The sequence below is a fragment of the Aquarana catesbeiana genome, linkage group LG02 (assembly GCF_042186555.1).
Source record: "Aquarana catesbeiana isolate 2022-GZ linkage group LG02, ASM4218655v1, whole genome shotgun sequence".
NCBI lineage: Eukaryota > Metazoa > Chordata > Amphibia > Anura > Ranidae > Aquarana > Aquarana catesbeiana.
In genome coordinates, this window is record NC_133325.1 from 328528776 (window position 1) to 328545079 (window position 16304).

At 43.3% G+C, this 16304-nt stretch overlaps 1 protein-coding gene across 3 annotated transcripts in view; it reads left to right on the forward strand.

The window, feature by feature from the left end:
• The window catches only part of GK (glycerol kinase), a 119223-nt gene that overhangs the window by 32108 nt on the left and 70811 nt on the right, over positions 1-16304 (forward strand). For all 3 annotated transcript variants that reach the window (XM_073614830.1, XM_073614832.1, XM_073614831.1), the window contains exons 3-5: positions 2881-2987; positions 3944-4021; positions 15110-15189. In XM_073614830.1, coding sequence (XP_073470931.1) covers positions 2881-2987; positions 3944-4021; positions 15110-15189 — 265 coding nt within the window. The remainder of the gene's footprint in view (positions 1-2880; positions 2988-3943; positions 4022-15109; positions 15190-16304) is intronic.

The window sequence follows — 16304 nt, forward strand, 5'->3', positions numbered from 1 at the left end:
AAAAAGTAATTCTGGATGTCGGATTGCTGGCAGGAAAACGCTGTTTTAAAAACGCAATTTTTCTTATCAGCGTTTTGCTTTGGCGTCAATGCGCGTCTAGCCGTGCTAGCTTTTAGCCTCGTTTCTCTGCCTTTACTCAAAATCAATGTTTCCCTATTGGAGCCCATTGATCTGAATAGAAATCGCACCAGAAATCGGATCATGATGATCGGACTTGCAATGCGACTTGTGTGCTGAAGATGTTGAAGGGGAACCCCCGCCAAAATGAAAAAAAGTTGGTGTAGAGTCGCCCCCCCCCCGGACGGTACCAGACCCCTCGGTCTGGTATGGATTTTAAGGGGAACCTCCCACTCCAAAAAAAATGGCGTGGGGTCCCCCCAAAACCCATACTAGACCCTTATCCGAGCACGCAGCCCGGCAGGTCAGGATGGGGGGGGGCGAACAAATGAGCGAGCTCCCCCCCTGGACACTACCAGGCCACATGCCCTCAACATGGGGGGGGTGCTTTGTTGATGAGGACAAGGGCCTCTTCCTGACGACAACCCTGGCCGGTGGTTGTCGTGCTCTGCGGGCTGAGGTTTATTGGCATCTGGAACCCTTTTAAAAAGGGGGCCCCCAGATCCCGGCCCACCACCCTATGTGAATCAGTATGGGGTACATTGTACCCCTACTCATTCACCTAAAAAAAAAAAAAAAAAGTGTTGAAAACAAACCCTGTACACAAGTTTTTAAAGTATTTTTTAAGGCAGCTCGGGCATCTCTTCCGATTCCTTTTCCCCTCTTCAGCTCTTCTCCTTCCTCCGGCGATGTCTTCTCCTTCTACCAGTTCTTTTCCTCTCTGCGCTATCTTCTCTCTCCCCTGTCTTCTCGCTCTTTTGCCAGGTCATCGCCGCTGTCTTCTCCCTCCTGTTCTTCTTCCGATGTTGACTCGACTTGATCTCCCGGTGTAATGCTGTGTACAGTGTTTGTTTTTGACACCTTTTTTTAGGTGAATGGGTAGGGGTACAATGTACCCCATACTCCTTCACATAGGGTGGGGGGACAGGGATCTGGGGGAACCTTTCGTAAAGGTGGCTTCCAGATTCCGATAAGCCCCCGCCCGCAGACCCTGACAACCACTGACCAGAGATTTCGGGAAGAGGCCCTTGTCCTCATCAATATTGAGGGCATGTGGCCTGGTATGGTCCAGGAGGGAGGGCTGCTCACTCAACTCCCCCCCCCCCCCCCCTCATCCTGACCTGCCGGGCTGCGTGCTCGGATAAGGGTCCGATATGGGTTTTGGGGGGGACACCCCACGCCATTTTTTTGGCGTGGGAGGTTCCCCTTAAAATCCGTACCAGACCGAAGGGTCTAGAATTGTCGTGGGGGGGGGGAAACCCCACACCATATTATTTTTTTTTTTTTTTTTCATTTTGGCGGGGGTTACCCTTCAACATCCTCAGCACACAAGTTGCACCGCAAGTTGGATCATTGTGATCTGACTTCTGGTGCGACTTCTATTCAAATCAGTGGGCTCCCATAGGGAACCACTGATTTTGAATAGAGGCAGAGAAATGCCTGACGAGGCTTAACGCTCTGTTTACAGGGTTAAACTGCATTTAACAGCCTTTACCAGCATCTGGCATTTTTAGGACTGCTCTTAAACACGATTTTAGGGCATTCAGACAACAGCCCATAAACTCCCCTGCTGATAAATGTACAAAAACATCCATGTGTGCATGGACACATAGGATATCATAGAGGGGCATTTATGGGCTGTTAAAAAACAAAAAAAAATGCCCAAACTCCCAAAAACTGCCATTTATGAGCTTCAGTGTGCACGGAGCCTTAGGTGCTCTGTGCAGTGGTTTTGCATAGAGCAGCCCAGATCCTTCTCTTCTCTGGTCCCTCTTCTGTGCTCCTGGTCCCTCCCTCCTGCTTGCTATGGGGGCACCCGAGCCAAGCCGCAGCTCTGTGTGTCCATTCAGACACAAAGCCGTGGCCCGGCCCCCTTTCTCCTCATTGGTTGACTGACTTTGATTGACAGCAGTGGGTGCCAATGGCGCACCGCTGCTGTCTCAGCCAATGAGGAGGGAGAGTCCTGGGCAGCTGAGTCTCGTGCAACATCGCCGGACTTAGAGGTAAGTATGAGGGGGGCTGCTGCACACAGAAGGCTTTTTTATCTTAATGCATAGAATGCGTTAAGATAAATCTTCTGCCTTTGCAACCACTTTAAAGCTGAACTTTTTGATTATACTTTACATAGTTCATTTTGGGCCAAACTGTCTGCCAAACTAACATGTGAGGCCACTGGATGTTCGATATAAACTGTATGTAGCCTCAGCTACATAAGGCATCCCACACTGTGTTCCAGGTTTGAGCTAAGACTTCATGTCTCATACCCGAAACATGGTAGAAACTGATCGGCGCTCAGCTATTCAGAGAAAGTGATGTATTCTAGCGATGAATACAAAGATTCCTCTGATTGGTTGAGTCAGAGGTTGTGACATCATCAGCCCACGCTTCTGACTCAGCCAATCCTTTGTGGATGTCAGCTTGTAGTTCTCAATGAACTACCACGGCGCTGTTGAGCGCTGTGGTAGTTCATTGAGTCTTCCTGTCAGTGTATCTGCCTGCCCAGCTATCTGCTGATTGCTGATGTAATGCTTTCCGGGCTCCTTTTTTATTTTTACCTGCAAAAAAAAATGTGCATTTTTTTTTTTTTTTTTTTTTTTTTTTTAGTAATCGTATCCTTTAAAGTTTACAAACACTCACTTACTTTGTTTAAATTGTAGAATATGCATACACTTTAATTAATATTTAGCACCTTAAGAGAAAATGCTTAAATGTATTTTTAAACACATAGTTTCTTTTGTTTGTATTTCTTTTTCCTCTTTGCAGATGGGTGGAGCAGGATCCAAAGGAGATTTTACAGTCTGTGTATGAATGTGTAGAAAAAACCTGTGAAAAACTAACTCAGCTAAGCATAGAAATCACCAACATCAAAGGTAATTAAGAACATGAATAAGTGAGATGGTATGCAATGTGCACATCACAAGCAGACAAAATTCCCAGCTTACTTTCCAGCTAGCCTACGCGCAAAAAAAAAAAAAACAAAAAAAAAAAAAAAACAATCCTGTCTAAAAATTCATGTTAAAAACAGAGGGTTTAGTTGCACACATTTGCAAATAAATGTGGGATCCCAACCACCTCACCAAGTCTCCTCTGTATAACTCCTATATTTTTGAGATTCTCCTAGTTGGAACATACAGTATATAGCAGTGGATGAATTAAGGGCAGCTTTGCACCTGTTGTCCCTTATTTTTGCCAATAAACTTTAGAATAAGGTCAGGTTTGCGTGGAGGGAGCCCACTCCTTAAAGGCACAGGGACGCACTGGAAGCCCCCCAGCAAGAGCATAATGGCTGCGGGAGGCATCCAATTTGTCCCCTCGCCAAATCCAAATCACACCCCAATTTATAACTAGCCTTTGCAGTAAGGTCCACATGGAAGGCCTTTGCATATCACAGACAAATGTTTCCCAAGCACACTTACCAGCTAGCTTGCAACAAAAACCTAGTCGCTGTCTAACAATTCATGTCAAAAATAGAGGGTTTAGTTGCACACATTTGCAGATGTATGTGGGAGCCACAGTTCTTACGCCAAGGCTCCTCTGTATACTTTGGTCCTAACACTATCATTTTGAGAGTCTCAAGTTGAAGCACATATAGTCATATAGCAATAGAGTAAATTAAGGGCAGGTTTGCCTGTGCACAACTCCATCTGTTTACATTATTGTCTTGGACTGACTGCTGACTTTTAATACAGATGATCCATTATTTGAAACTAGTATTGTATTCATATTTAGAGTGTGTATATTGTGTTTTTATATTCTGTTGTTGCAAAGCCTTGCTTTTTGTGTTTTTTTTTATTTTTTATTTTTTATTTTTTATTTTGTTTTCTAGCAATTGGCGTAAGTAATCAGAGGGAAACAACTGTTGTGTGGGACAAAACAACCGGAGAACCCCTATATAATGCGATCGGTGAGTCTTTGAACCTTTTACTTTTTTGCATTTACCTGATTAATTTGGTGGTCCTGGGTTGTAATGTGTAACATACACCACAGAATTAGGGCAAACAGAGGTCCAAAAAGGAAGTTATATGTGGGACCATGCAGCATTAGTAGCAGGCTTTATTAGTGAAAAATGTATAAAAAAATATTAGATCCAAAACAGAGCTAAAAAAACACTACCCTTCACCACACCTAGATAAAAAGACAACGTTGTCTCTACACACAGCAGCTGCTCATACAGGTCACACACACGCAAACATCACTGTGAACTACACCTATGATATGACAGTGCTTGTCTGCAAGACCAAGCATAGGTACCCAGGCTAAAGGAGTGAAAGTGGTGGAAGTTCACCATACAAACTGGAATATAGGCTTAGGAACGCCTGAGCCGAGTAAACCTCTCTTGATCCTCAGTCAGAGAAGCCCAATCTGATTGATTCCCCCCCCCCCCCCCCCAAGTCTGTACTTGGCTCCTCTCGCAGTAAGGAGATAGGAAGTGAGACAATTGGTTCCCCACATTGCCACTAGTCGAGCAGCGGAGGTACTGCAGCATTCCTGTGTTCTGCTTATGGCAAAAAGAGATGGCGTTATTCTATCAGTGTGGGTGAGCTGCAATTAAAATAATAAATATATATATATATATATATATATATATATATATATATATATATCTCTATCAAACTCTTGTCCCCCCATTGCTATTTGCCAAGCTGGCTTTACAGTAAAACCTTGGATTGCAAGCATAATTTGTTCCGGAAACCTATGCAAAATATCTTGATAAACTTGGGAATTAATTTTTCCTTCGATGATAGCAATCCGTCCAGACTCTGACGCAGCAAAGCAGCCCCAAACCATGATGCCCTCACCACCATACTTCACAGTTGGGATGAGGTTTTGATGTTGGTGTGCTGTGCCTCTTTTTCTCCACACATAATGTTGTGTGTTTCTTCCAAACAACTCAACTTTGGTTTCATCTGTCCACAGAATATTTTGCCAGTACTGCTGTGGAACATCCAGGTGCTCTTGTGCAAACTGTAAACATGCAGCAATGTTTTTTTTGGACAGCAGTGGCTTCCTCTGTGGTATCCTCCCATGAAATCCATTCTTGTTTAGTGTTTTACGTATCGTAGATTCGCTAACAGGGATGTTAGCATATGCCAGAGACTTTTGTAAGTCTTTAGCTGACACTCTAGGATTCTTCTTCACCTCATTTGGCAGTCTGCGCTGTGCTATTGCAGTCATCTTTACAGGACTCCCACTCCTAGGGAGAGTAGCAGCAGTGCTGAACTTTCTCCATTTATAGACAATTTTTCTTACCATGGACTGATGAACAGCAAGGCTTTTGGGGATACTTTTATAACCCTTTCCAGCTTTATGCAAGTCAACAATTCTTAATCGTAGGTCTTCTGAGAGCTCTTTTGTGCGCGGCATCATTCACATCAGGCAATGCTTCTTGTGAATAGCAAACCCAGAACTGGTGTGTGTTTTTTATAGGGCAGGGCAGCTGTAACCAACACCTCCAATCTCATCTCATTGATTGGACTCCGGTTGGCTGACACCTCACTCCAATTAGCTCTTGGAGATCTCATTAGTCTAGGGGTTCACAAACTTTTTTCCACCTGCACTGTGAATGTTTACATGGTGTGTTCAATAAAAACATGGTAACCTTTAATTCTTTGTGTGTTTATTAGTTTAAGCAGACTGTGATTGTCTATTGTTGTGACTTAAATGAAGATCAGATCACATTTTATGACCAATTTGTGCAGAAATTCATATCATTCCAAAAGGGTTCACATACTTTTTATTGCAACTGTATATTAAAGGGGTTGTAAAGATAAAAATTTTTTCACCTTAATGCATTCTATGCATTAAGGTGAAAAAACTTTTGACAGTACCGCCGCCCCCAGCCCCCCCGTTTTACTTACCTGACGCCTCGAATCTTCGCTGCTCGTCCTCATTGCAGCTCAGCCTGGTCGCTGATTGGCTGCAGTGGATGGATTGAAAGCAGCGCAGCCATTGGCTCGCGCTGCTGTCAATCACATCCGATGACGCGGCGCGCCGGGGGGCGGGGCCGAGTGATACAGCGAGCTGCTATAGCCGCCGGCTGTATCACGGGAGCGCGCCCGCAAGCACTCACCACCATGCGAGGGAGCTCGCATTAAGGTGGTAAATGCTTGCGGGGAGGAGCTGAAACAGCCGCCGAGGGACCCCAGAAGACCAGGTTCGGGGCCACTCTGTGCAGAACGAGCTGCACAGTGAAGGTAAGTATGATATGTTTGTTATTTAAAAAAAAAAAAAAAAAATTACCTTTACAACCCCTTTAATGCATCTTTGGCATGAGGCATGACACATCTGGGAACGTTTTTATACAGATTGTGGCTAGTAAGGAATTAATGTAGGGGACTTTTATATGTACTTAAAGTGAAAGGAATTAGGAGGCCCTCCCTGCAGAATTCTATGACCATCTGGCCAGGCATAGGACTCAGCGTGTACACGCAAACTGCAGAGAATCATGTGATAGTAATATGCTGACCGTCCTCCTTTTGGAGGCTCATACAGACAACAGCTGTATTCAGTGCAGCCAATGCAGTGTGAATAGAAAAGCAGAAATTAGAATACTCTTTTTGTGCCGGATTTGTAAAGAATCTTCTGCCTCCATCCCATACTAATGTTGTTTTTCAAGCCTTTTTATTCTTAAGTAACATGCCAGTACATTGTTTATGGTCAATCGGTTCGCTTTAGTGAAAAATATCAGTACGCAAAGTGCAAAGGTTTGCATTTAGATGACTAAGCAAAGTAAATTATCAACCTGCTATTTGTTTTTACAACCTTTTTAAAATAGGTAGCGGACACATATGTCAATCATTAAACAAGTAATTTCCACTTAAAAAGTGATTTCTTATATTAATGTAAACAATGAAAAGCATGACTCTTTGCCTGACTGTGGAAGATCAGAAAATTGTCAGTTCTTTGTAGATGTAACAAACCATAAATGTTCTCCATTTCAATTCTACAAATAGTCATGTGTATGTCTGTTTTGATGTTCTTTATAGAATTTGTCCAGAAAATGCAGTAGGTAGGCTGACTGTTCTGATATAAACTAGACTGCAGTAGTCTAGTTGTAAAGCATTAATGTAAAACATGTGATTCCAGGGCAGTGTAGATGGTAGGGAGTGTGTCAGCACTGTGGATCATAAGCATGTGCAGGGGATGTGTCAGGTGTGCCTGGGCACTAATCACTCTGTGCTGTGCAGATTCCCCCCCTACCATCCGGGCGCCCTCCCCATCCCCTCCCATGCAGTCCTGCTGGCTTCCCTCCTATCCTCTCTCCCCCTAGCTGCTGTGGGGGATGTTTCAGGGTGGAGAGTGGGGGAAGGGGCTAATCAATATGTCATCTACCTCCCCCTTCCTTTTTTAAATGAACACACTCACTGTGTTCAATCATGACTGAAGCATAGTAAACTGAGTGTTTACTATGTTTCAGTTTGTTAATGAACAGGAAGCCGCTGAGCACAGAGTACTTTCCATTCATTCGCTGTCCAGTGCAGCTGAAGCTTCAGAGAAAGGCATGTGTGTTTTGAGCTTTGGGGTGCACCCCCTAATGCAATAGGCTGCGCACAACTATGCTGTGGATAGTGAAGGTGGTGCAGAGGACACTGAAAATGAAACAGGAGAGTGGAATTGGTGACAGTGGAGTTTTTAAAACGGAGACATCAAAACTGAGGAAGGGTATTATAGCAGGGACTGTGTCATGGAGTCTAAAAACAGTGTAGATGGCTCTAGGGACATAGGGCAGGCCACTGGGTTTAAGTTCACCATTGGATCAGGGGCAATAAAGATGATACTGTTTGGGGGGGCGTGGCCGTACACCCGTATGCGAAATCCCGCATACCGGAGCGGCGACCATACACCCATTGCCACCGCGGATCATGGCACAGAAGAGAAAAGACAGCCGGCTCCAGCGAAAACTCACGGAGTTCTCGTACCAACCAGCCATGAGGAGCGGGCAAAATGTCACCACGGAAGGAACATCCACGGCGGCTCTGGCAGTGTCTATCTCTCCTCCACAGCCTGGGCAGTCAGAAAACTTTCCCTTCAACCCTGAAGCGCTCCCACACTGCAGGAAGGGACCACAGCTATCCCCACCACGTTCTCCTGCTTCCAGCAGCCCAGCTAAAGCACGTATGAGACTGGATCCCTCTGCTGAGCACAGTGAGGTAAGCCATACTCCTCACATGCCTGTCACACTGCTGCAACAGAATCTGCAAAATGACTCAAATGCTGCTTTCCCCACTATGGGGCAACCAATAATAGATACCACCTTAAAGGACGTGTTGGTGCCCCTGAGGAGCTCCCTTCAAACTGACATGCTGTCTATAATGCAAAATCTGGGCCACAGTTTAACTCTCATGGAGGATAGAATCATTCATATTGAAACCAATGTCAGTGGCATTACTTCTACAGTAAATTACATCATTGACACACAAGAGACCCAAATACAAGATACCAAGTGGTTAAAAGACAAGTTGGCGGACATTGAGGATAGATCTCGTCGAAATAACATTAAAATTTGCGGGATATCGGAATCGGTGCAACCCTTTGACCTACCCTCGTATGCGCGCGGCCTGATTAAATCTCTCATGCCTGAATTTAAAAACATTAGAATTGGTCATTGAACGCATACACAGGCTCCCCAAACCATCCTTCTTACCCGCCGCGGTACCTAGAGATATGATCCTCCGCATCCACTTCTATCATGTGAAGGAACAGCTCATACAAAAAAATCAAAGTCTCTGGAAATCTGCCAGACCCATATGGTCAGCTACAAATTTTTGCGGATCTCTCCAAACACACACAGGCAACTCAGCAACATCACCAAGGCACTACGCAATCACAGCATCCAATACCAATGGATAGCGCCAGCAAAAATGTCTGTAATTCACAACGGGTCTAAATATATTGTGACCACACTCCAAGAAGGTCTACACGTCCTACAGAGATGGCATATCATTCCAGATCCACCTGCCACATCACCCATGGATCAGAGCAATGCAGAGAGTCAGCAGAACCAGCCATTGCCTCAGAGACCCAACGGTCATGACACGCACTAAACAGCGACTGCAGGAACACCCACCTCTACATGGTTCTGTGTCTTAGTCCATGTTCGGCCTCAGAAACTTTTCACCCCAAATCTTTTGACTTCCCTGGCACTGGTTGTGCCCAAACTCAAGAAGTCTTTTCTAGGCTATTGACCTAGACTTTTTGCTATAACTTCATTTTTCTTTTCTCTTTTATTCTCTTTCCTTTCAACATCTCATAACAACTACTACTAGTTACCTGCCACAACTCCTAAAACATCTCATAGAAGCAATAAAATCCAGCAGAACATACTGCTATTGCTACCGAGATATTTCCTCACAGAACATTGTAAATCTCTCAAACTCGCCAAACCACAACCTTTCCATATTCTACTACCGCAAGGACCATCAAAATCCTAACCATCAACGCAAAAGGTCTCAACCATCCTGCCAAATGATCCTCTCTATGAAAACTTGCAGGAGAATCCAAATGTGACATTCTCTGTGTACAAGAGACCCACTTCCAGGCTTCCAATCCCCCACGCTGCACGCACAAGAATTTCATTACTACCTCCTCCACTTGCGCCTCAACCAAAAAGAAAGGCGTCCTTGTTGCTATTAAAAACATACTTACCTTTCAGCTCCATACCTGTACAACGGACCAAGATGGAAGATACATCATCCTCGTTTGCTCCATTAACGACGCTGTATACACCATAGTTACGGTATATATGCCTAATACACATCAGCTACGCTTCTTACGTAAGCTTCACAAGAAAGTCAGTACTGTGCAACAAGGAGCAACCATATGGTGCGACAATTTTAACATCACCCCGGATCACATCCTAGATTCCTCTTCCTCCTCTGTACGATGTAAACCCTCCCTGGGTCCACTGCTACCCGTTTTCCAACTATAGGATGTATGGAGATGTCAACACGCAGAAGAGAGGGACTATACCTTTTTCTCACCCTGACATAATTCCTACGCTCGCATTGATTTCTTCCTTCTCGACCAATGGACTTTACAGAAAATATCAGCATCCACCATCCTACCCACCACATGGTCTGATCACTCACCGGTAAGCATTGCCATAGAGGACATTGTCAGCTCTTCTACGGCATACATATGGTGAATGAACACACGGATACTCCAATCTCCCGAATACTCACCGCTCCTCTACCGAGAACTTGAATCCTTTTTTCTAACAAACAATGATTCAGTATCTGATACCTCGATATTGTGGGCTTCCCACAAAGATTTTGAGAGGCATGTTTATTCAGCTTGGTGCGAGGGACAGGAGGCGAAGGAGGCAGCTGGTTGACAAATTGCTAAAAGACATTCAAAGCACTGACTCACTAAATAAACAACCACACCCAGATCATAAATCCAAACTAATTAAACTACACCTAGAACTGAGATTGCTACTTCTAGAAAAATTTGACAAAGTCCAAAAATGTTGCAAAATGCACTTTTACAGCTCTGGCAACAAAGCTGGAAAACTCCTAGCCCAACAAATCAAAGGGCAAAGTGTTAAAGCCCACATACCCTTCATCTACCACCCTACCACAAACGAAAAATTAAGGAACCCACAAGATATGGCTGATGCATTCCGCGCCTATTACAGTGCCCTGTATAATCTAAAAAATTAACCTTCCCTAACACAACCAAATCACACCTCCATTCAAGCGTTTTTGGACTCAATAAAGCTTCTACACTTAACTGACAGACAAATAGAAACACTAAACATAACTTTCACCATTTCAGAAGTCGACAGAGCCATAGACAGCCTACCAAACAACAAATCCCCAGGCCCAGACGGCTTTGTAGAGGAATACTACAAACAATTCAAATCTATCCTGAATGAGTATCTTGTTCAGCTGTTCAATGATGCTGCTTCCTCTGCCTCCTTTCCTCAAGACATGTTAAAAGCAATGATTGGGACATTCTTCTCTGCAAAAAATACTTGGACGCTACATATGGCAAAAAAAAAAGAGCGAGATGCTCCCGCGCCACTCTCATAAAACCTAAACTGGTAGGAGGAGCAGGACTCATCAACTTCAGAGATTACTATAACGCTGCACTACTTGCACAAATTAAAGCATGGTTCACACCCGATTACACCAGTCCTTTGGTTAGACATCAAAACATACCAAGTCCCTCGTAGGGCCCTCAGTGTCTGGCTACTCAGTTCACTTCGTAGGAACATACAGAAAATTAATTTTTCACAGACGGCCATTGTTGCCTCCAGATTAGCTTTTTAATACCTACTAAACAATGCTTCCAAGGGAACCTCCCCTATAGAATACCGTTGTCGATTTCTGTGTTCTCCATACTCTTACCCAATCTCTCCACAAAAACATGGCAGGACAAAGGCATTTGTGTTGTCTCAGACCTCTATTCTAACAATCTCCTTCGACCCTTCACATCACTACAAGAATCTTTCCACCTCACTCCGCTGGACTACTATAAATGCACACAAATAACACACTGTCTACTTTGCAATCCGCACCTACATACTGATGTACACCCCTTCATCTGGACATATCTCTCCTCACCTACAGCAAACACGAAAGGTATATCCCCGCTCTACAATATGCTAGGGGACAAGACATCATTCAGTAAATCCCTATCATTAAAATGGGAAAGAGATCTTGGATGCTCATTCACCGAATCCCAATGGCGAACAGCACTCAAAACTAACTACAAAGCATCTAGATCCTCAAACCTCTGGGAACTAGTTCACAAAATTAACCTTAGATGGCACATTACTCCCTCTATGATCCACACATATGACCCCACCACACAACCACTCTGCTGGAGAAACTGCGGAGAAATAGGAAGTCTATTCCACCTTCTCTGGCAAAGTACACATACAACTACACTCTGGCAAGAGGTATTCCAAATCATCACTGAAGTGACAGGGTTATCGCTTTTTCCTTCCCCAGAGCTAGCTATCCTGAACATCAATATGGAAAACATACCTTACTGCTTCCACACTATAATAACCCACATTCTTTTGGCCACCAGACTCACCATTTTCCGCCACTGGAGAACCTCAGATAGCTTGAGTAAAAACGAAGTAATAACCCATGGGGCTTATGAAAAAATGTTTGCTACATACAAAGGCCACTTGTCTTCAATCTCCAAACAATGGTCACACTGGCATGAAAGTGGCATGAAAAAACAAACACCCCCTGATATGATATCTGTTGTTAATGTTTCTCCAAGTTCTTCAATTTTATTCTTAAAGGTTCACTGGATCCACATGAGAGATGTGTTCCAGGCCCCCCCATGACACAGTTTGCGCCCAAATGGGGTGTCTGGGGGCATTGGACTACACAGCTCACCTTACATTCAGCACTTGTTATGGATACTATGTTTGACCACGATTGGTAACTTTATTCTAACATATGCATTCGTTCATATATACTTCATCTTAAGTTTTAATGTATAACAAAGATTACTATCCTATAACAAGTAACTATCATTACTACAAAAACCTCAATAAAAATATTGAACAGAAGATGATACTGTTTGGAGTAGTGCATTGAATGAATGTGAGGGAGTGTACTGTTTGCACCAAAGAGGGGTTAAAGTGAAACCTAACTGTATCTGAGTACCACACACTCAAAATGCTATTTAATTCATTTTTAATTTCAAAGCAAACTTGCCCATCCATCCATGTCTGTATTTTGTTAAGGAATCACTTTGAAAAATACCCTCTAGCCTTTCTAGACACAACCATCCTGAGTAAGGCAGATGATTTATGTGTCATTTACTTCCTGGATCCAATGTGCCCTTAGCTCAGGCATGCAGGCAGAAGGGTGAGCTTTACTGAGAAGACCCCTTCTCCAGATGAAAGGAAAAAAATGCCCATAGAGACTCCTGGAATGTATGACCTCATTTTGGGCTCGGCCAAAAACCAGGAAGCAACTGATCATATTAAAAAAAGAAAAAGTTTAAAACAAGTGGAAACTGAAGACTGGTCCTTCCCCTGTATCCTAACCCCCCCCCTTCTCCCCCAACAACACGTTTGTGTGATGGAGGTGGGATTTCACTGGGGAAAGACCAATGTATATGTTGGCGATGTGGTATCATTGGAGCATGCTCTTAGATAACCTAAAGAGTGGATGCAAAATACCCTGGTGACATGACGAAGTGAAAGTGGAATTTAAAGTGGTTTTTAACCCACATATAAAATCATCCCATCCTCACTGTAATATACCAATAAATGTTGCTGGGCCTGTGTTATGTAAAAAAAATATATATGCTTATCTGTATCTATATCAGCGTGGCTCCCAGGGCTCAGCTGATTCTTCGGCTCTCTTCATTTTTCGGCTCACAGTTCCAGTGGGTGGGGCCGAGCACTCCCGCTGACGTCAGCCGGGGAAGAGAGGGGGGAGAGAGAGAGAGACGTGCGTCAGCTGAGCCCTGGGGGCCGCACTGATATGGATACAGATAAGCATATTTTTTACATAAAACAGGAACACATATTGGTATATTACAGCGCTGTTGGGGTGATTTTATATGAAATATGAGAGCAGCATGAGTGGGGGTGGGGGGCGAGCGCTGACACGCAGGCAGAGGGGGAATAGGAAACGGGAGACACAGACACAGGAGAGCAGGGCTGCAGATGACGGAGGAACGTAAACAGACCACTGTGTCGGGGCTCAGCAGCCCTGATTATCCTGGTCCGTTTACAGGGGGGGGGGCATAGCCAGGCAGGATCAGACAGGTGTTTCATGTGTTACAAGGGGCCAAATTACACAGCACAAGAACTGTGCTGTATAACATGCTTTAAAGGAACAAAATCTGTTTTTCTTTTGGGTTAACAATCGCTGTAAGTATCACTGTTAATAGATGGAACATTTCCCCCGCTGAACTCATAAGGTCCTGCTGCATGCATCTGTGCATGCTCCTTTCAAAACCTTCTCTATTTATATGTAGAAATTTAAGATTTATAACAGAAATATACATTTGAGTTGATTTCACTTCCCGGTTTCCCTGAGGTACTGGTGATGTAACCATGGCCTCACAGCACCCCTATAAAAAGGCAATGTTAGCAGTACCTTCCTGGGAGATCTAGCCTGACTTTGTAGGTATGTCGTATGGCATCTGGCGCTTTTTGTTGTTGAAGAATAGCAAACTAGTTTAGCACATGTGTGAGGACAGGCTCAGACTTCACCAGACCTGCACAAAATAAAGAAGCAGCTGGCCACCAATTACTGCGGTGTCCCATCCACAGGGGGGACAGCCCAAGCACACTGCATAGAACGTAAAGGGTAACTATACCTAACAAATTTTATTGTTTTTTAAATTAGGATTGCGTTGCTGTTTTCATTTGTATATTGGGGGGATAGTCGGCAACTCAATCTGTAAGGAGGAGCACGCTAACCACTTTTGTCTTAATTTGCCTATTCTGATTTAGTGTATACGTTGGCACTGAACTCAAAAAGTAAAGATTTGTTACGGTATAGAGATAATATTTTTGCAAAAAAAGTAGAAAGGCTGATGCCACGAAAGTTGGCCAATACATCGTTTTGTTATTGCATGCGAACAGTCAAAAAAGCCAACGCGTTTCGGCCATCAGGCCATAATTATAGCTGTGATTATCATTGTCATTGTTGATTGCAGGTTATGTGTATATTGTTTATTTACATATAATAACCTCATCTGTGTCCTAATCGATTTTGAGTGGTTAAACGCTGATAGCCAAGCGCCGTTTTTGGCATAAGGCATTTTTTCTTTATCCTGCCCCACCTAAACCCTGTACTTTATTTTCTGCATCAGCTCATCCCCACAGTTATTACCTTTTGTATCACTTGACCCTCCCTTTTAGATTGTAAGATCTAACAAGCAGAGTCCTCTATTGAATTATGTTGTACCTGTAATGTCTGCCCTCATGTTGTAAAGTGCTGCGCAAACTGTTGGCGTTTATATAAAGCCTGTATAATAATAATATACTTATTATTTTTGTTAGTTTGGCTTGATCTGAGGACACAGTCAACGGTTGAGAGGTTGTTGAAGAAAATTCCGGGAAAGAACAAGAATTTTTTCAAGGTAAGACCATTTATGAACGTTTATTGCATGTGATATTTGTATGTGTTTTAATAACGCATGCGATAAATGAGTCAATTAATCAAAGTTAAAAAATCGAATATGAGGTAATTCAGTAGATATGTGAAGTAAATAACACAAAAATTTAAATCAATCATTAAAGCCTGTTTACCATTTAAAAAATGTATTTATATCATGGTATAGGTAGTTGACATCTCCATTTTTTACAAAGAGCTATAAAGGGAACCCTGCACTGGCCAGTAAGTTCACCATTTCAGCAAAAATGATTTGGTGAACTAACACTCTTCACCCGCTCCTTGCTGCACTTGCCACTGTGGGTGAATACAGTCTTACCATCCATGCAGCCAGATGCAACCTGACACTGGCATGTGACCACGCTGACCAATCTAAACCAATCTGACCAATCTAAACCACTCTGATCTGTCCCGACATCCGTAATGAAACAGGAGGAAGAACAGCACAGTTTTCAAACACCAGGACCACTGCAACGGGCTGTGTTTATGGTTAAACTATATCACCCAAGGAGGTAAGTGCAGTGGGTGAGAAGTGTTTACCTCTTCATTTTTTCCAGAAACCCTTGGCTCAGGAATGTAAACTGTTTGTATCATTGCACTTGGGGAGGGGGGTTGCTCAGTGAATGACTGTGACTGTTTTCATAGTTTCATAATATTTCTGTGTACCTTCATTCACAGAACAATCTCCCCCTGGTTCAGTTTTAGCCTGTAAAAAAAGTGTGATAAAAAACACAATTTTAGTGCTAAATATCGCAAAACACAAATATTTTACATCTTTAATGAATGGACTCCTTTTAAAATACATATCACATGAGTATTTATGTGAATTTACCACACCATATGTAATATTTCCTACATTTATACAGAACCAAAGTGGTAGTTTAGCAGAAAATCCTGTCTTTTAATATGATTTCCTGTGCGAATGGCACAGCAAATATTTGCTGGGCCTGGGCATTTTTTACTCTGTGTTTCATGGAATTTGCGCATCGTTTTCTCGTTTAATACATTTTTATTGAAGTTTTTATTAAAGGATACAAATGTAAACCAAAACGTGTACATAGAATAATCACACTTCATAGTTTG